Source organism: Drosophila elegans, unplaced genomic scaffold (assembly GCF_018152505.1).
Source record: "Drosophila elegans isolate 14027-0461.03 unplaced genomic scaffold, ASM1815250v1 contig_814, whole genome shotgun sequence".
NCBI classification, from domain to species: domain Eukaryota; kingdom Metazoa; phylum Arthropoda; class Insecta; order Diptera; family Drosophilidae; genus Drosophila; species Drosophila elegans.
This window is the reverse complement of record NW_024546167.1, coordinates 20,705,666-20,727,090: the sequence shown is the minus strand read 5'-3', so window position 1 is coordinate 20,727,090 and position 21,425 is coordinate 20,705,666. Positions and strand designations below refer to the sequence as shown.

The 21,425-nt window shown below is 40.2% G+C and overlaps 2 protein-coding genes across 2 annotated transcripts in view; one reads left to right on the top strand and one right to left on the bottom strand.

Annotated features, from left to right (window-relative positions):
- Window positions 1-567, bottom strand: part of LOC108149313 (protein turtle) — a 43,856-nt gene extending 43,289 nt beyond the window's left edge. Inside the window, 1 exon segment of the mRNA XM_041710589.1 lies at window positions 466-567. The gene's annotated coding sequence lies outside the window, so the exon portion shown is untranslated.
- A 4,717-nt stretch (window positions 568-5,284) lies between these two features.
- On the top strand, window positions 5,285-6,912 carry LOC108149320 (protein arginine N-methyltransferase 8). The gene is made up of 3 exons (XM_017276783.2): window positions 5,285-5,586; window positions 5,661-5,890; window positions 6,190-6,912. Exons 1-3 carry the CDS (start codon window positions 5,368-5,370, stop codon window positions 6,824-6,826), a joined length of 1,086 nt encoding a protein of 361 aa, XP_017132272.1. The 5' UTR covers window positions 5,285-5,367; the 3' UTR covers window positions 6,827-6,912.
- Window positions 6,913-21,425: the final 14,513 nt, after the last annotated feature.

The following is a 21,425-nucleotide window of genomic DNA, read 5'->3' as shown; positions in this document are numbered from 1 at the left end:
AAGTTTTCAGAGTCACTCTTATAAATCCCTGCCGCCTCTCTCTTTTTGCGATCCTTTGGGAAACTGGAATTTTTCTTGCAGCGCTGTTTTTCTTTAGCTTTTCTGCATTTTTTTTTCCCCCATTTTCAAGTTTTGCACCCGCGCGGGTGTGGTCCTGTTTTTCGATTCTGGCCCAAAAGGAACGTGAAAAGTGCCGAAAACGCGAGCGCATTTCCACTTGTATACAAATACACACACACAAACGCACGCACAAATGGGAGAGCGTTTTTCCCATCACCACCCCTTTTTTTCTGGGTGGTGATTTGATGTTCCGCTTGATTGCCGCCCGTTTTTTGTTTTTCTTTCTTGTTTTCACTTATGATTTTGCATTAAATTTCGTATCCATAATTTGTACAATTTTCCTAAGCACACAAACACAAACACACCCACACAGAGGTAAAAAGGCGAGAGCGAGACAGCACTTACAGCCACTAAACGCTGCGATTTGAAATGAGATTTTTTAGATTGCCTATATGGAGTTTACGGATTTCGTCCGCGTTCACGTACGCCGTGGTAGAACAACAATTGAGTACTGAATCTGCGTCAGTAAAATAGAGGCACTCTTACCAGAAACAGCGAGAGAGAGTGAATGCGAGAGAGAGATAGAGAGAGTTGTTTCGGGGCGAAAGAGAGGGCATGTGCGCAGCATATTTCTCTTATATTCCTCTGATGCTGGCCAAATCGGGTTCGGTTTCCGATTCGGTTTCGGTTTTTGGGCCGAGAGGGAATTTGCCAGCGAACCTGTTCTAACCCTTTGACATCGCTTTCCGCCGGACCACAGAGAACTGAGAGCCCGAGAACTCAGCGCGGAGTGCACAAAAAAATAGTTACTTAAAATATTTATTAAATAAGATTAATATTGAATAAAATAAATATTAATGTTTATAAATTATCACGGAAGTTGAAATTTTCAAGTTTTAATTTAAGTACAAACTGCTTAAATCGTTATAGTCGGCTTAGTAAAAAAAATAACATTTACTAAGAAACATAACTAACAATAATATGTGTGATTTTATGACACCTTTAAAAATTAATCCTTTGGCACTTATTTTAACAAAACTAAATTTACAAATGCAATATATTTTATATAACATATTTACGGCTTAAAATATTTATCTCATCACCTAGGAATTTCCATTTTTGGCAGTAAATATAGTAATATATTGAAAACTTTATTTGGTGAAATGTATTTTTTTTAAATACTAACATCACAACATTTTTAAGGTGTCCCCTATAATTGGTTCAGAATAAAAGCTATTTTATTGAATTTTAAGTACTATAGCAAGTTCCGTAAAAATTCTAGTTTATAAGTAAATTTTAATGAATCTAATTGGCTTACAAACAGTTTTTTTTATCTGTAGGCCTCCCTCGGCTTCATTGAATAATTATCTCGAGTTTACCTGTTCTCGACACTGTCGAGCCCTTCGCTTGTGACCCAAAAACCAGTTTCTCCGCAAACTCCCAACTCAACACTCGCTTGGCGCTCAGCAAAAGGGCGAAATGGGCCTGCGCGGCCAGCTTAAAAAGCCAAAACTGAAGCCATGTGGAAATGTGTTAAGTGCCAAACACCCGAAACATTTCTGTTTGAGTAGCCATAGAACCGTAACCTCTGCCATGGGCCAGATAATTGGATAATTTGAGCAAACCGAGCCAAAGCGAACCCCCTTCTTAAATGGGTTTTTAATTATGCCTGGGAATGCTTTGGTCCATTATTTGTGATCTCTGAGTTGAGGTTCTACCTGCATTTGGAAGAATGCATCATGATGTACCATTTGCATCGTCACTTTGTGGACAGTCATAAAGTTCTCACGGTTCTTGCGAGCCTGACCTACGTTTTGTAATGCTTTAATTAGCCAACATCTGCTGCGGTGGCCGAGAAAACCCAGTTTCCCCGTGTTTGACTGCCAAATATTTCCCTTTTTGCAGGCGGTGTGTGCGAGAGAGGAAAACTCCGCGACTGGAAGGTGGAAAATGAAAGCGCCTGCGCTTATCTGCAAAAGAGATTAAGAGAGAAACTTCAGAGAGACGCCCTCAATATGCTAACCTTTCTCTCTCGCTGTATTGCCACCCAAATCCACCCGAAACCACCCACTTTTTGCCACCCAACGACTTTGCCAAAATGTTTCGTTTTCGCTGAATTTCACTTGGTTCACAGGACCTTTACTGGAGGACTTCCTTCTAGTGCACTGGCAAATACCTAATATACGTTCACTTAAGCACTCTGATTTATGCATTATATTAGCGTTGATTTTTAGCTGCAATAAATCTCCAAATACTCGGGGGCTACTATACTACTGCATGCCATAAACTCATGCATGCTATCCCGTAATCATAATTCACTTTGGTCCGTTAATAGGTCTATATATATATATACAGATATGCCAGAGAGCCAATGCAATCACTAATTTGTGACTTCAGTCGTCAGGTGAATGCCTTCCAGAGTGTTTTATTCGTCTACAAGTCGACGCTTCACGGCTGTCAAGTGCGATTCGCTCAAGGGTTGAGGGCGTTGAGCTGCCATATGTTGGCCCGAAGTCGATTCTACCTGAGCCATGCCCTCAGCAGCTGTCACAACCCAGTCAACTAATTGCCAATTTCATAATGGGCGAAATCTGGATTTGTTTGAACTGAGAGGGTCAGCAGGAAGTGCGCAGATTATCGAGTATAAGTGAAACAATCTGTGGACAGTTGGCAACTATTAATGAACGCACGTGTCGAGTTCTGGGTCTCTAGAGAGTCACCGGAACGTCTAACCGTTGTCTAAACAAAAAACACTTGTTTCTTAAGATTGAAAAATATTGGCTAATAAAGATATAGAATTAAAGTATTATTTTATCTCCTACAGATTCGATTGTTACAGGTGCAATTGCGTAATTAAAAATATTAATAAATAAACTCATAGTTCGCCAAAGTAAAATAAAAAGTTCGCGGCACTATTACTAAAATAGAAAATAATCTTAGAATGATTTACCAACTTCCTGGCAATGAGAGATAAGACAGCTAACTTATTCCGTTGATAAGAAGTAAAAATCAAACAAACATGCGTAAAATCCAAAGTTCAAAAAAACAGACTTCAATACAAATTATTATTAGAAGTGAAACAAATATTTAGCTACTCTCACCCCAATTTGAAATCGTATATATATTTAGAAGTTTTGTAACAGCAATTTCCTTTACTTTCGTTTTTAACATTAAATAATGTAAAATAGATTTAATTAAACGGTAACTGGTTGCTCTCTCTTTTGCATTCAAGTATCAAGAACAAATAAATACGGAATTTCATCAAGACGAGTATCATTTCTTAACAATTTATTTTTCTGTGTAGCCAGGGACAGAAAATCCTGAAAATATTGTCTCTTTTAGCTCCCCTTGAATCTCATAATTTGCCCGGCTCGTGTCGCTGCAAGGTGTTCATGCGGCCATAAAAACAATAAAATATTTAACACAAATTTTAACTTAATGTTTGGCTCGTAAAAATGTATGAGTGTAAAAATGCTTACCTATGGCCTTGCAGGATGGCAGGAGGAGGGCGAGGAGGTGGGCGGGTCCATCCCAATGCCGCCTCATTAAACCAGAAATTACACAAAGGATAACGCGCAGCTTGACGGCGATGGCCGCAAAGTGTTTGTGCTTCTGTTTGTGTTTGTATTTGTATTTGCTCCTGTATCTCCTGTTTATGTGGCTCAACCCACTTTTCCATCACCATCACCCTTTTTTTTTTTGGTTGGAAGTAGTGCCCTTCACTTTTGGCTTACGGGGCTGGCATACAAATAAAAAATTATCGCCCAAGTCCAGGACGAGTCAGAGAAGTCCTGCGTTGCCATTATATTTTATTTTTACAATTTTTCGTCACTTTTGATGCCGACCAGAGGCTGTCTTTATTTTCTGTACTTGCTGCCAGCTTCCATATTTCTCAACCGATTTAGGCTTCAGGAAAGAGACATGATACACTGTTAAAAAAATGATTAGATATCATTTAAGATACTTACGATGTTTATGTATTTTTAATTGCTGAATAACTTAAGAAAGGAATGCTGTCAAGGCTGGGGCCAGATTAACCTTAGCAAATGGGTTTTCCTAAAAACTTTTAAACAAAAAGGTATTTTTTAAAGACATTTACTTTTTCTGGCATTATTTATCAAAGTACAATAGTTACGAAATTATAGTTAAAATAAAGTTTCTGTCTTTAGCTATTTTTATTTTATTAAATTTGTAATAAGGCAATAGTGATGATATTTTAAATTAATGTCAAGTTAAATTTGTTCATTTTTTTTAATAAATTTTTTATTTATTGTCAGTTAAATTGATTGATGGTGCGTAGGTCATGGATAAACATTAATAGTTTTATTGACCTGGATTTGGCCGTACCTTGATTGACATTTGACACACTTGGTGGACAATTTGAAATATATAAAACATTTTTCTTTCTGTGAACCCATTCCGGTAGCATCCTGCCTCATCATTGTCTTTTTGACGCTGCGAGCGACTTATATCGTTCGTCTGCGGGTGTGGATGTGGATGTATATACTTTTGTCTTCCTGCTCGAGCTCCGGATGCTTCCTGCTTACTTCTTTCTCTTATGTGTTTATTTTTTACCGACGCTGATTTTTATTCCTCTGCAGGATGTGATATTTCATTCAGGGCCGCTAACAGAGCAGCTAAATGCTCCCCTAGACATGAAGCAGATAATAATTTCTCATCTTTATGATGTTTTCACGCTCTGCTGTGCCCTGCTTAAGTCAAGAATTCTGACTGCCGAAGGCGGACAACGAAAAAAAAATAAGGCAAGGGGGGCATGGGGTGGGTATCTTTCACTTTTCACTTTCTCGGTCCACAATTCCTATTTCCATTCCCATCCCCACAATCGAATTGGGAATGTCCGGAAGCAGTGTGGCCATAATTGCGAACCCGACTAGACGAAGACATTGTTTTCTGAGTGTCCGACGGATAAAGAAGATGCCTAAGACGAAGTGAATGATATCCCTTGTCCGGTGGCTTCGGCATCAGCATCAGCATCCTCCACAAACTTGTTTGCCACTCCCAAGCCAGCACAGCTCATCATGGTCCATTGTCCTCAGAGTAGTGGGTCAGCGGAGCTGGCTGGATGTAATAATGAAATTTATGTCTGCATAACGCTGATTTATGTACGCTAATGAGCTTTTTAATTAGTTAATGCACGTGCGGAGGGATAGAAGGGCGGTAATTTAAGGAATTAATTATGAAAAACCAGCTCTGGCAAAATAAGCCATTTAGCCCGTATCTTAGATATCTATTTACCTGTGCGATTTCCGTATAGTATAATTTTGTATAATTTGTGCGTCCAAAAAAATGTTTGAGTACGAGGCAGAAAAGGATTATGGGGAGTGTGACAGTGGAGATCGTACTGTTGATTTGACGCTGAAACGCCTCAAGAATCATCGCCAACAGGAGGCTCTTTATTTCACGCTTTATGGCCGCCTTGAAGTGCAGGAGTGGCTCTTGAAGGATTCTGTCCGAAATAAGGCATATCGTGAGGCTATCATTTGCAACGAGTCCTTCAAAAATAAGGTGGGTAGAGTAGAATTACCAAAAAACAAAAGCTCTTTCACTAAAGTTATCCTTAAACCCTAAAAAAAAAATAGACTGTTCTGGAGGTGGGTTGCGGAATGGGCCTCCTTTCGATGTTTGCCGCCAAGGCGGGCGCTAAAAGGGTCCTAGCTGTGGATGCGGCCAGTATTACGGACTTTGCCGAACGGATTGTCCATGACAATGGATATGCCGATGTTGTAACAGTGATGCGGGGAAAAGTGGAGGACATAGAGTTGCCTGCCGATATCCACAAGGTGGACATCATTGTTTGCGACTGGATGGGGTATGCTATGGATATTTTAAAACTATGTATTTAGTTTAAAATATTTGAATTTCTTACGTTTTTTATCAGCTTGCATTTCATTAGTGATTGTTAGTTTTAAAATTTTGGGTCAAATTTTTATAGTCAAATTTTATTTCTATAATTTAATTATTTTGTTAGACTTAATTAACCTCTACTACCTGCACACAATTCATGCTTTAAATTCAAATACTCTCTTTTTTCCGCCACCAATTCATTGTTATTATTCTTTCTGGTAATTTACTTAAACCCACCGATAACCTTAGACCTTTTTGCTACAGTTATTGCCTTTTCTCGGAAAATATGCTGAACTCGCTGATATTTGCGCGGGACAAGTGGCTGGTGGCCGGTGGTCACATATTTCCGGACTCGGCGCAGCTTTATTTGGCGGCCATCAAGGGGCGGGATCAGGACCTCGGTTTCTGGAACGATTTGCACGGCTTTGACCTGTCCGCCATCCGGCGAAGATGCGAATCCAAGGCTGTCGTGGAGCACGTAACCGGCGATCAGGTGATGAGCAAGGTGTGCCTGATCAAATCGCTGGACCTTTACAGTGTGCCCCGAAATGCCGCCAACTTTCAGTCCTTCTACGAACTGAAGGTCATCCGAAATGGCTGGGTTCATGCCCTGGCTGCCTACTTCGATGTGGGATTTAGCTGGAGTCCACAAGGGATCAGCTTTAGTACATCACCTTGTGCACCTTGGACTCACTGGAATCAAACTGTTTTCTATCTGGAAACTCCACTTTTTGTGAAAGCGGGCGAGTCAATCAAGGGCATGTTCAGCATGAAACCCAGCGAGGAAAGCATCTTCGACTTGAAGTTCGACATCTTTGTGGATTTCGAGGGCAGGGAAAAAGCGGTGACCAGCCAACAATCCTTTGTCCTCTCCAACCCACTTACACTGGGCGAAGTCTAAAAAGGGGAGAACTCACACAAAATATCAACGGATCACAATAAAATGAACGAACAGTAAAATAAACTAAAAGCGAGCCACATTGCCCGTGTGCAATATTTATATAATTTTATTGTGTGAAGGCGTACATAAAAACATCTCTATGCTAGCATTCAGTCGCAAACATTTGCAAAAGAGTTGGGCTTTGAATTGGGCAACTAACTATTACCCTAAACTAGAAAAGTTTCTAGGTCATGATTTATCCATCCTTAATATGGATAAATATCAAATATACTTTAAGAATGTTCATTATTATTTTTCAAGAATTAATTAGTTATAGGTATATATATATATTTAGGTTTATAGGGCATCCTTAAGTTTAAAATCCACTGCCAATTGAGCTTGTTTTCCATGCACACCTAGTGCACACAGTTTGGTAAATGGCGTAAATAAGTGCCGAGCCAGCATTTAATTATTTAAAACAATTTTCCGATGTGTGTGCAGCTTTGTGTGCACGATGTGGCAGTGCTTTTAATTTATGCGCCATGTTTTTATTTTTATATATCCTTTTTGTTTTTTTTTTTGCTGGCTGGCTGGCTGGCCTCTGTTTTTCATTTTTTCACCGCTGCTTATTTATGCCGGTCAGTTGAAGCCATAAACTAGCGCATTAAGCGAATGCATAATATTGTTTGCCATAAAACAGTTGACAAAACATTCCAGGTCCTGCGGCGTGATTAATGCTCTTTAAAATCGGCAAAATAATTTTGCACCAGATCACTCCGCGCGGACTTTTCAATCACATTATAAGCTGTTTGGCTTTTGCTTTGGCCCAGTTTCCCCAGTTTGCCAGTTTCCCAGTTTCCCGTCGACATTTCACTCGCAAATTGGCCGGCAGAGGAGGAGACCTAAGCTCCTCCAGTAAACCGTTGACGGTTATGCAAATGTTAGGTAAATGCGCATAATAATAATTTCAAATAAATTTAATGTTCTCCGAACACACACACACACCAACACACACACTCATACACACACTTTGCTCCGAGGCTGCAGGGCCTAAAGTTTGCTTAGCACAAGGTATCCATCCGTATCTGTGTGCGTGTCCTCGTCCTTCGTCCTTCGTGTGTGCAAGTGTGCGTGTGCATGTGTGTGTTTGTAAATGGCGAACGAAACCGTTAGACATGCGGCGCCATCGCCAAAGCTAAAATGTGTGTGTGGGTGCGGACCACTGTGCATGTGAGTTTGTTTGCATAATGTGCAACATTTTATGTTTTTATTACAGCCCAACGCCAGACAGTGACTGCTAGGCGTGTCTAATGGCTCGGTGGATACACCACGAGAAAAACATAGAAGATGTATCATTAAATAAACTTTAAATTAGTAGGTAGACACACACATTTCCAAAGAAACCAAACTATTAAAACTATTGGGTATACAACATTCTTAATAATCCTTATAGTTAATTACTGTTTGTAGTTGATTCTCAAACAGAAAAGTGTTAAGGTCTGAACTCTATATCTATTCCAATAGAAAGTTATAAGAGTTGAAAATTTAGTTAAAAACGTAAATATCCCTATTATAATATCGCTAATGTTAAAAATGTAAGGTCATAAAAAGTAAATGTGTCTAAAATAACATAAGATCATAATTTCGAGTAATTAAAGTAAATTCTTGATTAAATTAATCTTATATTTTTTAAGATAATTATTTTAGGAAACTATGCATTTTTTTCAGATGTACATAAGAGCTTAGGTTTTTGCGGGTTTATTTTTTTCTGTACCCCTTTTGCTTTTTGCCTTTTACCTGGGCGCTGTAGAAATGATGTGCTGACTATTTGCGCTATAAATATAATAGTTCTAATTTCGTACTAATGCATAGTAATCCGCAAGCTCAGGCCGGTCGGTGGGGTCACCCAGAACGAGGGTGTGTCTGCGGCAAGTGTTGATTTATCGCGCTTTGGCCAAGGAAAAAAAAAAGAAAGCCAACTGCAGGCGGCCAAACAAATCATTTCTGAAAGGATACAAGGGCTGACAAAGCAAAGGAAGGTCGGTCTATCAGGATGGCCAGAATGCGAGCGCGGACTTGGAAGTCTGGCGATGACAATTGGCAGCTCCAACGGAGTGCAGAAGACTCGCCTCCGATAAAATAATAAACTGGAAGGTTGCTGGATGGAGGACATGCAAAAGCGGCACTGCAATGCATGCTGAAATTTACGACCGCTGAGCGGAAGCGGCGGAACCACCGGAAACGGCAGTGCATTGACCACACATCCTTCTCGCCGGACACTCTCTCTCTCTCGGTGCCAAAAATTCGGAGCAACATTGACGTACTCTACAAAGCTTTTCCTACCAGCCATGATTTAGTGGGATATAATGAGGTATGGGGTATAAATCATGCAGCATTAACAGATGCTTGGCCACATCAAATCCGAGTTAAGTTTTCCGCGCAGCCGGAAGCAAATTCGTACCCCCATCCGCATCCGCATCCGGAGCTGCTAGTCCTAGTCCTGGATGCCAACGAAACAATGCTCGAGTGAGCTTGGGCCATAAAGCAAATCGCTTTGGAATTGCAGTTTAAATATTTCTGCACAATTTTTCACTGGCCTTCAGTCTCTCTCGCCCACACATACAAACACACACACATGCTGTACTTGTAGTCCTTGCATTATTTAACTTTTGCCAGCAAAAGGGATAGAATGCGAAGGAGCCAAAAGGATGATGGTGAAATAATTTGCAGCTTGCAAACCGAAAATTTATGACTTTGGCAGTTGATTTCTTAGCCGTTTGAGTGATTGCACACAGGATGGGTGGCTGAGAAGAGGATTCCTGTCCTGGTCGACTAGCCACAATATAACCACTGCATGATGCACACCCACACACACACCCACTCGTATTTGTGTATTTGTGTATTCTGCAATATCTTCGCTTTTGTGGAAACGCATTCGGCAGGAAAATTGCTTCCTTTGGCTCTTTCAATGGCTCTCGATGGATCGAAATCTGGATATGTGTGTCTCTATCTCTTTCTCTTACTCTCTCTGAATGTGACCCCTGACCTGGCCAACAGCAGGTCCTTTTACTTCAGCCCTAGCCTAGCAAAAACACTTCCGACCACTCTGCTGATTTCGATTTGCTTTGCACTTCTCGTGCCAATGTGTGCGAAATTAATTATACGAATTGCCATTTAAAGTAACTCGAGTGTTGAAAACTAATTAATTTGTTGGCTTGGGTACAGAAAATCCAAGCCATAGGGAAAATGTTTGCCAAGATTACAGTCTCGATGTTAAAGTTTCATTAAGGGAACTTAACTAAACTTCCTTTTTTTCGCTTAAAGTTGCCTGAGTATAAGAAAACTTTCAAAACAAAATGTGGAATTAAAAAATCATCACGCTCTGCTTTATTTCTGGAAATTTAAGACTTATGTCCCTAAAAAACGAATATGAAAGCTTATAAATTTTAACAGTTAGCCGCGTTTCAAAGATAATAAGAAAAACTTCAACTGAAAATATTGAGTTGACAATAAAGCTTAAAATAAATAGTGTGTCTATTTGAAGGGTACCTTAATCTTGTTTCTGTACTCGTTACTAAATTAAGTGGGATTCATTTCTTGAACAAATTTGTTAAATTTTGTAGTGTTTGTACAATTACAGTCTCCATTAAAGGAGTGCATACTTCCTATCCGTTCTTAAAGAAAAACGTATACATATTTTTGCTTCAAAAACTTTCTTTGAAGTGAGAGTAAAGGTTTTCAGCATGGATAATTCATTCGTAGGAAATGCCTTAATAGATGACAAAGAAAAACTTTCACTCCCTTTTGAAGTCGCCGTCGAAGTCGGCGGCGGCGAAAGGAGGCCCATCTTTACATGCTGCCACAAACAATATATGCAGGCAGGCAGGCAGCCAGGCAGCCATGGCATTTAACGAGTTTCCCTTTGGTGCTAGCCCAGGATTCGTTTTCGTTTACGTTTTCCTTGTGTTGTGTTGAGTTGTGTGCTCCTGTTGTCGCTCGTAAATGCTCCGGAGAAGCCTTTGAATTGAACAATTTAAGGCCCTGTCTCGGCTGTGTTTGTGCCTGTTATGCGGTGGCCATTATAGCTGCCGCAGTGGCTTCCGAATGGAAAATGTCCTTTGTTGTTATTTTTTAGCGCTCCGGGTTATGAAAACTAAAACATGCATACATATACATACATGTATGGTATGAAGCTAGAGAGAGGGCAGCACTTTGCGGTAAACTACACACTTGGCACTTGACACCTGCAAAGGCATCGTAGACACGACACGCATACGCCACGTTGTCCCCAAATTGCCCTAAAAGCGTAAAACAGCTAAAAACATCTAGTAGCGACAGCGCCCAGGAAGTCTCAGATGCGTTTGCCCACGGACCCCTCCCCCTTGTCCTTGTTTGTGGACCCATTTTTCCGAGCCAAGGCCCATTGTTTATTAGCACTGCTGGCTTTTCCCCACAACCAGCCAAAGGCACAAAGCAAACAATATCAGTGTGTTGTTTGTGGGCTTCCATTGTGTCGCTACTGTGAGTACACAGAAAAACGGTTTTAAAATAATAAGATTATAATAAATTGTACGATGTTGTATATAATTGAATATGCAGTGACGTCATGATTAAAACTTTCTTAATAACTTCTAAACCAATAGTTTGATATGAAACATTTTTTGGTGTGTCTATAGATATTGACAGATGAAATATATACTGCCCTAAAACTATCTGATGGCGCTACATTATTTTGTGACCTTATTCCAGACTAAAATTTAAAATAATATTATGTTTCTCTATCTGTATTACACTCCCCTGCTCCAAGCTCCATTCCGCATGCGGCTGTTGTCGCCTTTAGGTCACCGTGTCAGCTCCGCTGCAGCACCAGTACACCGAATAGAAGAGAGCTCCGAGGCCTGCTCTTCTGGCCAAGCGGACGGCCTTAACCCGACTATCGCACTATCCCCATCCCAGATCCATCCCAGATCCCCAACCTGACCTGACCTGACCCAGCAATCTGCAGCGCGATTCCTACTTAGCCATGGGTTCGTTCGTTCGTTCGTTCGTGTGCCGTACATACTTTTTATTATGCTGCTGCAACTGCTGCGGATTTTGGTGCAGCGAAAACGGGCAATTAAGGCAGCTGACAATTAATGTTGCTCGCCTTTTGTTTGGCCACTTTGCATGCAGCATTTCATGTCGATGTGGACAGAACGGTCAATCACTTATTTTTTGGGAAAATATTGTTAAAAAAATAGATTTCAAGGAAGAAAACTAAACCAAATTGGCTGTGGATATTTATGAAAACGCAAGAATAAATGTTTGTTTATTGAACTTATACATATCTATGCTAGTCACAATGTATTGGTATTTGTTCGAAAAGATAATGTATTTAAAACAATGTATTTACAACTATGTTTTTGATATACTGCTTAAGCATAAAAATGATTTGTCTAATAATATAAATTGTATCATAAATATATTGGAAACTTAAAGGAAACTTTAAGATTTGATTAGAAAAGATTAACACCTAACTATTTCTAAAACATTTTATAGTGGGTTAAAATTTCGCTCAACTTTCAAGTAAATTCTGAACGTGTTATTTTTAATTGTCTTACTTTCTCAGTTAATACACCTGGTTTGGTGAAAACCAAAGCCCTGGAGTGTGTTAGGAAATGGCTTTCCACTTTTAATTGAAGTGAGAAACTCAGTTGGCCCTTGCTCAATACACCGTCTCCGATATGCAAACAATGTATTCATAACGAGCGTCCAAGCACAACAGGTCAACGCAAATAGTTAAGGTAAACACGCTCGAGGGAGCCATACAAACAAAACGAAAAAAACGAAAAAAAAAAAAAAACAGGAAAATCAATATACCAAGCTGGGCAGTAGTGGTGCAGCTCTAACTTTAGGGGGCAAAAGCTTCTATCACAAACCCACTTTTCCCATTTGTGGCAGCTGGCAGTCCGATGTGCCTTTGTGGGTATATATATATTTTTTTTTCTTTGCCCGATACTTTCTTGCGGTGCGCCGTTAACTGATATGTCCATTGACATCTAGGATGACTCGGGCCCTTTGCCACATTCACTTGACTCGAAAAGCCACATACTATATAACTGAATCGCATCGTCAGTGGCTCCTTCTTCAGATTCTCCTGCGTTATTGCCTTTGAGGAAAGCTGACAGTTCTTTAAGCTGCTTGACGGTGCGGTTTTTTCTTTCCAGGCAGGCAGGCAGTGCTACAATCGCATTAATGGCCAGGAAATCCATTGAGTTTATGGAATATTTTTGCCTTTGACTTGCTAATGGTGTGCCAGCAAATAAAAGGCCATCACATCGCGTGAATTCCCTGGCTCTAATCTTTTAGCTGTTTGACAATTTATGTTATTAGGACATATCAATACGGGGTCCCCAGTCAAAGGATGTTTTTGCGGTTGCTGTGGTCCCCACTTCAAAGCAACGCATTCGTAATTTAATGAGTGGTTGAGTTTAATCCACTTACATGCTTTATTGTGGTCGATTCTACATGACAAATGGAATGGATGGATGGATGGATGGTTTGCTGAATGGCTGTCTACTCAACTCGCCCCGTATCCCAATCCCGATGTCTGGATGCAATTGATTGCGTTGTGGTGAGCAAATCTAAAAACAAATGATGTCACTACATTTGATCTTTTTGTGCAGGTTCATCGGTCGGGCATTAGAGCAGAATTATGCATTTGATTTGTGTAATTTTGTGGTAAATGTATTTCTGCAACTATAGTATGGCAAACGCGGTCAATTTACGTAACTGTTTGGAGATAATGAACTGCCAATGCTCCTGACTAAATTAAAACTGCCATTCCCTCAAAGGCCCCAGGCAGGCAATAAAGAGCAGCGAAAATTGGAAAATACGAGAACCCCCCACCCCAAGTATTTTGACAAAGACATAAAACCTGCGGCCGCATCTGGCGGAGGAGAAGGAGAACCACTTAAGAGCCATCGTCGTCGACGACGACGACTATGCCGCCGATGCCAAAAGCCGCAGGAAAATTAATTAAACTTTGCTTTGGCTGGCGGCGCCGCGTAGGAAATTACCTATAGGCCGCCAACACCACCCACTCTACTCCACTCACTACTTGAACTCAAGCACCCGAAATGCATTTAGCGCCTGGAACGCTGAAATGCAACACCCTCTACGAGCAGATACACAGGTAAAAAGCTTTAAATACTAAATAGATAACAACCATTTTCGTAACATTTTGATGGGTGGAGAATATCAATAAGATATGCAAACAAAATGTATACCTTATTTGTTTGTTATTGCTACAACAAGGAAATTCTATATATATTTAATGTTTAAAATAATTTTGTAACACTCTAACGACCACAAATCTGTCATGTCGCTCTAAAACATTCTAGAGGCCACTTATTGGGAAGTATATGTTGATTCGGTCTATATCTATCTGCACAACAAAAATAGTCCAAATCAAACCACGTTTTTGGAAATTATTGTAATATTTTTAATTATGACGTCATTGCACATTTTGAAAGCGGAGTTCATAAATTCAAGTGAGCCGCTTTGCTCGGCAGATGGCGCCACAAAAAACACAATTTTTTTGGCTCATTTTTATTTTAAAATTGGTTAGCTTATTAACGGGTATATGTCTTTTATTCATCTAATTTTTTTTTAAATATATTTAATTGGTGTGCTTGATTCTGTTTCAAAATTATATGAAAAACCATCAAATTGATTTTAACTGTGTAGGCAGGAGCGTTAATGTAGTTACGTGGCATAGTTGCGGCGGTTTGGGGAGCAGAGACGATAGAAATAGGAGGAACGGAACCTGGAGCGACAAGCACTTAGCAGCGTCAGATTCGTCTGAAATACGAAACTATTTGGGCTCATCGAAGCTCATTTCTGGTTAGCTGTGGAAGGCGGTAGATAGCGGCAGGAACGTAGCACGTCAGCCGAATATGTATATTTGGCAGCAAATTAAGCATTTCCAAGTGCGCGGTTAGGTGTGGCAAGGCTCAAGATGCGGTGCGCCCACCACTTCAATGTATGCGTAATCCACTATTCTGCAGGAGGCGGGAAGAGTCTCTTTTTGTGGCTATAGCTGGTAAACTTTTGAAAAGCACTAGCTGCAAAAGTTTTTGATGTGTGCTAGACCCCACAGGGAAAAATAGATTGCATAAACATATATAAACTTTGGATTCAAAGGAATTACAATGAATCCAAAAAAACGAAGTTTTAAATCAATAATTAGTTAAAGATTTTCTTTAAAGGGTATGGCTTAAATGTCTATCAAAATTAATACAATTTGTAAGCTTTTAGTTTTACTTATTGATTATTTTGTGAGCGATATTATTAAAAGGAACTATAATTGAGCAAGGTTTATTTTGGCATTAAGTCTAAATGCATCTTCCTGATTTAATTGCTTAATTTTTATTATAAATTTATTCTTACCCGTTTTTAAAGTCATTTATTTGTTTTCTCTGCACTTCTAAGATAGAGCTGTGTTTTGCTGCACCGCCAAGATAGACTCATTGTGCTAGAGCCATTGTTAGGAGAGTTTCCTCAGCGAATCAGTCACGTTTCGCAGCAAAATTTCGCTTTCCGCTTTTCGCGTTGCTGCCGAAGTTCAGCTATTAAAAAATCACGACTTACGGCTGCTGGCAGAACAGATCTGCTGCTCCTCGCCCGTCGCATTCATAATCCGCTTAAGTGTTGCAGGCCCGGCGGTTGTGAGGTTCTCTCGCCTATGTTAATTGAGCAAACATCAAAGGATGTGCTGCTGATGCCCAAGTTTTGGCAGGCGGGCCCCTAAAATTGAGATTCATGCCGACACAGTTGGCTAAAATTTGCATAACTTCGTTAGACGTTTCGCGGAGCTGATTAGGAGGTAGCGCTCGCTCGCTGAAACTTATGAATGTTTCAGTGCAATACAAAGTCGTGTTTTAGCATGGAATGCATATATAGTATATGTGCTTTTGCCCCCAACCCCCGCATTCACCCGCATTTGCAAGTGTTTGCACTATCGAGCCAATAACTCATGTGTACGCTGCCGGCAAACCGAGGATTTCCAAGGAGCAGCGATTCCAGATTCACTGGGACTGCGAGAAAGCCGCACATTGAAGTGACAGGCAGCGCTTTCATGGCCCCAATATGGCAAAGTGCAAAAAAACTAACGCGCCAGCAGTAAAGGAAATCGTTGGCATTAATCTCTCAATAAATCAATCGGCTGCGAATGGGGGCAAAATGTCATTTGTGGATGCTTGTGGGTTGGGGGAAAACTTAAGCGAATGGCTGAGCATGATGCTTAGCGGAAAACAGGGCGCTATTAACAACCCCTATATATTTGGATCTAAAAATGTATGGCAATTAAAGTGCATAAAGTATAATTACATATTTAAATTTAATACTGATCTGCATATAATATAACTATTAGTGTTTTACAAAAAATTGTCCCCTACATATACAAATTTATAATTATTATTAAGTTAAGTTTAATTCTCTTGTATTAAATATCTACAATTTTTTATAGTGTCCTTAGTGTAGCAGAAAATAATATTTCATGAACGATTCTGAAAAAAATAGATTACTCATTAAAATGTACTCTTCTAAATTAATAAACTAATGAAATAAGTGAATTAACAGAAAGCCCAAAGCGCTTTGGGCAGTGTACCAGAATTTACAATTAATTTTTGCTTGTTCTCAAAACAAAAATCGATATTAAAACAGCAATAGTTGACTAAAAAAGATGTTCACAAAAGGTTTATTATGTGCTTACAAAACACACGAAATATTAAAAGCAAAAAAGGTTAATAAATATGTACTTTATTCAAAATTCCTGAACAAATATTTTCAGCGTTGGAGCTCCTTTTTTTCCTTGGACACGATTTACCTTCTCGTTTCTCCTTTTTTTGCCGCTTTGCTGGTGCGCAGCGCACAGAAGTATGCAATGCTTATTTTCATTTTTGATTATTCCGCCGCTGATTGCGCGAACGTCGCACTTGCCATTCGTCTTTGTCAGCAGCTGCTGGAAAAAAAAGAATACGAAGTGTGGGAAAAAAGTGTAGGAGCAGAGGGACAAAAGGGACTCCTGTCAGCAGTTGCTATCTATCCTTCCCCCCAGATGGTAACAAATTGCAAGGCGAGGCAGGTGGAGCTCCCTCTCGAAAACATATTGATCACAAAAGCTGCTCGTGTCATAACGACGACAGCAACACTGGAGCGGCGAGGGAATGCGGCCAGGTGCTGATTGCATTCGCATGCCGAAATCGAATAGTTATGCTCCAGATATGCTCTGGATTGGTGACCCCGACCCGAGTTCATTTGTCACTGCAGCGGCAGCAGCAGCAGCACCAGCAGTTGCCTGGAAATCTACAGAATTACTTTCGCCCTGCGAAAGCAAGCCAACGCCAACTTTCACAGCTCAACACTTTTTGCCAATGAAAGCCAAAAGGGGAGCCCACAATGTTTGCGGCCCAGATAAGCCAGAACAGCCAGAACAGGCAGAACAGCCAGCCAGCCAGGAAGGAATGGACAAAAAAAAAAAAGGCAACTTTTAATTCAATTCCGGGCGTTGCTTTTTCTTGGGCATAGCCTTTGTGCAAGTTTCCAATTGTGTTAGAGTGCGTTGGTGTTGCTACCGCTGCCACTGCTGCCGGTGATGCCGTCTTACTGGCCTTCTTTCAGCGGCTGCCGCTCCACTTTCATTTCATTTCGTTTCATTTTTTTCGGTTGCCTCAATTTGATACAAATAATTCTATTATGGAGTCCGAGAGTAAACCCACACGTATCTGCCAAGGAAAAGCCAAGACAGACACCAGAAGCGCCAAACTTAACGAAATTGAAATGGAAAATAAAAGGAAAATAACACAGGAAACTAAGAGCGGAATTTGGTTGCTATCGGGAAAAAATATATACTCTTATATATATAAATAAATGAAAAAAATGTATAAAAGTAAACATAAAAAAAAAACCAAACAAGAAAAATAAAAGAAAAAATTTAAATCAATTTTTCAAAATGAAATCAAATCTCAAAATGCTAATATACAATATTATGAACACAAATGGTGGCTTAAAATTGAAAAATGACTCTCAAAAAATATATACATTTTAAAGGATTTAAAAAATTTATGGATCCCTTGGAAGTGAACAAACGAGAGAAAATCAAGCAATGAAATCAGCAAAGTTGCAGACAGTCAGCTGGCAACGCAGAGTAGCAACAAAGTAGCGCAAACAACCAAACAATCAAACGAAATCATAAAGCAGGCGAATGTGGGAGGACGCAGGACGAAGGACCATGGAACACTAAACTGGACAAGTGTGGATGGCACAAATATCAAACAGCGGATGGACAATGGAAAGCTGAGAAATCGCCAGCAAAACACTCGCTTCGAGTTCTTTAAAGGCCGCCGCTTCTGTATTTGTTGTTAAATAATCAAAGGCGCTTCGATGCCACGATTTACGATTGGAGCTGTGTATATACATATATAGTAGTCCCTCGCACATTTATCAAAAACACTTTCACTTGGCGCAAATTCGCACATTTATCTTATGCAAGCCAGAGAAAAAAGCACCAGATCCCGGGAAAGAGAGCAGAAAAGCAATTCTATTACAGCTGCTGGCATGGATTTGGAATTCTATGGCCATGGCACACAAAGTGTCCACGGACACGGCAACTTGGACTCTTTTTGGGGCTTGGGCTTGCGCCTGGGCTCGGCGAATGTGGGCAGTTTGCCACTTGCACACCCGTGATACACATACACCCACCACCGAATATACTATTTCATTTGCATTTCGTATAAGTCACATGGCTACGTGACCCACATGCACAAGACTCTTCGTCTCTGTTCGAGTTTTTGCCAATAACAGAGTACAAACGAGTTCAGATGGAGGCTGAAGGATGGAAGGAGTCTGGGAGTCTGTGACTCGGGCACGAGGGCTATTGTGCAAAGACAAGCACAAATTTGTATAAATTTTCAATAAATTACATCAAATCAAGCTGCAAGCACTTGAAAACTACCAGACACGTGTTACCAAAAGGCAAAGGCGAGTCTGTGTGGGGAATGAGATTAGACTTACTTACCGAGAGCAGCACACTTTAAAGTTTTGGCATAGACACAATTGAAATCCCTGAATGATAACTGAAAATATATTCATTAAAAAGTCTCAAAACTTAAGAAAACATCAAGAGCTTCTTGGGAATTTATGTTTTCTAGACTTTAAAATGTTTAATTTACAATTAAATAAATTCAATAGTTCAGAGCCAATACTTTTTATAACTTTTACGGTGCCAAATTTTTCCCTGTGTATATAATTTTCAAGCTCACGCCCACTCAGAAAGGAGAAAAGCAGAAAAGCAGACCCTGCCGGACTGGAGTGTATTAAAAATGTGCCAATGTGCACGGAGCGAAGCACTTTGGTTGCAAATTTGTTTGCTGGGCCTCCCCGGCAAGGGCAAAATTCAGGCAACGTTATGCATATGAGCTGACTGACTGCCAGTGGAGAATGGGATTGGAATGGGCTCGGGCTAAAAGGGTTGCTTTTCGGCCATGTAAGAGGCATGCGGAATTGGCGGCTTAGGCCTGTCCAACTCGATCGACAGATAGTGCACGTAGCTGGTCCTGGCATTGGTTCTTCGATTTGTGCAAGCCAGACCAGCATCAGCACTAGAACCAGCACCAGAACCAGTCAATGTATCTCAATTGCCATGTGCGGCGGGGGCTCTCATCTGGACTCGAAAGTCACGCCGTTTGACAAAGATTAATTCTAGTGTAGCACTCTCGAATGATGGCCTGCAGTCTCGCTTTCTCGCAGTCTCGCTTCGTGGCGATACCCTCTCGTACTCACAGCTCTCGACTGCTGAGGAGCTGACCCCTGACCCATGACCCGCAGAAACACATCAGCTCCAGCCAACGACGCCACACAAAGCGTAACGACAAAAACATCATCAGCAGTCAGGAGCAAATCGAGTCGCAAAAAAAAGCAAAGGAGGCAAAACGAAAAAAAAAAAACCAGCAAAGGAAAACCGCTCAGTATCTGTGTGTGAAATTTGGCACTGAAACCGTGTAGCACTGGAAAAATTTAAATTAGACCACCATTAAACGAAATGTATGGGTCATGTTGTTTAAGAACTGGATATGGCGTTGGTAATGTAAGTGCTGGAATTTTAAAACGGGCGTCCAAAAGCACTGGAATGTCTTTGAAGTTAGGCAGGATTATTTCCCTTTTTTGTTTGAACTTATGCGTTTGACTGGAAAGAAATTTCTCATTTGTATCTTTACGTGAGCATTGTCATAGTAGTTTAAAGGAAAACATAAAAGGTTTAAATATCAAAGCCTGCGCAATAAATAATTTATTTTAAGAATTTAAGACAATACAAAATAATTAAGTATTGTTTTTTTTTTGGTAGTACTCTCAAAAATCATTAGTTTCTTAAAAGAAAATTTTATAATGTTGTCTAAAAGTATGCAATGAAAAATATAAGCTTATTCCTTAATATATCTAACGGAATTCCGGGTTAAAAACTTATTGTTGCATACTTTTAGACACCTTTTCATAAAATACATTGGTCCTTAGTTTCACTTAGTTTAATAAATTAAGAAAATTCACAGAATATTTCGTTGAGTGTGGTATAGCTCCGTCCGTGTCCTGACAGCCATAACAATCTGCAGTTTTTTTGCCGCTGATTCTTCGCACTGCCCCCAAAAAGAGGAGAGAGTGAAAGGGAGGACCGAGTGCGGTCGACATCAGCGAGAGACAAACTCAAAACTTATTTACACTGAAAGGCAGACATACCGACATACACATACGCATACATTTGCTCCTTCCATTTACAATGCATTTTGGCATGACCGCAGCATAAAAATTTGTAAAGAGCCCCTCGACGGGGCTCCCAAAACCTGAAGCCCCCCGAAAACCCCCCAAAAAAACAAAACTAGGATCGCTAGCAAGGCTTTTGCAATAGTTGGCCCTAAAGCAGGAGCAAAGGCAGAGGCAAATGCGCAAAAAATGCAAAGGGGAAATGAATAAAAGGCCGGAAGCAATATGCATTTCCGCTGCCAGAAAAATGTAAGCACTTTCCACTTGCCAGCAGGACGAAAGGGACGAAGGTATGGAATGGGTTTAGGAAACAGTGTGAACTAGGAGCAGTGAAAAGTGCAACTGGAAAAACTCAACTGGCTGACTTGGCAGAAGGCGGGTGAAACCAGGAGCTGAAAACTCCATGTTTATGGATGAGTATGTGCTGTTTTCCCTTTTGCTTTCTCTGCTTACGTCCGGGTTCCTCACCCTGTGGCAAGGATTCTGCCGAGCAGAGCAGAGCACTCTCTAATATACTAAACCGGTAAACATAACCAAAAAAGTGTTTTAAATTTTTGAATCCTCCGCTGCATGGAGAGAGTCTGGCAATGTGTCAAGCATCCGAGAAGACCAGCAGACTAACAGACTGCACTGCTGGAAAATAATTTAATACATGCTTCTCTATTTTCAACAAACTTTTAATTTGCGAAAATAAAAAAACATTATTTTCCAGCCTACAAAGTATTATAGTATGAAAATGTAATACTAAATGTATACTAAAAATAATATACAAATTGGTATTTACATTTTAAACAACTCTAGATTTAAAACATTAAAAAAGAGTGCT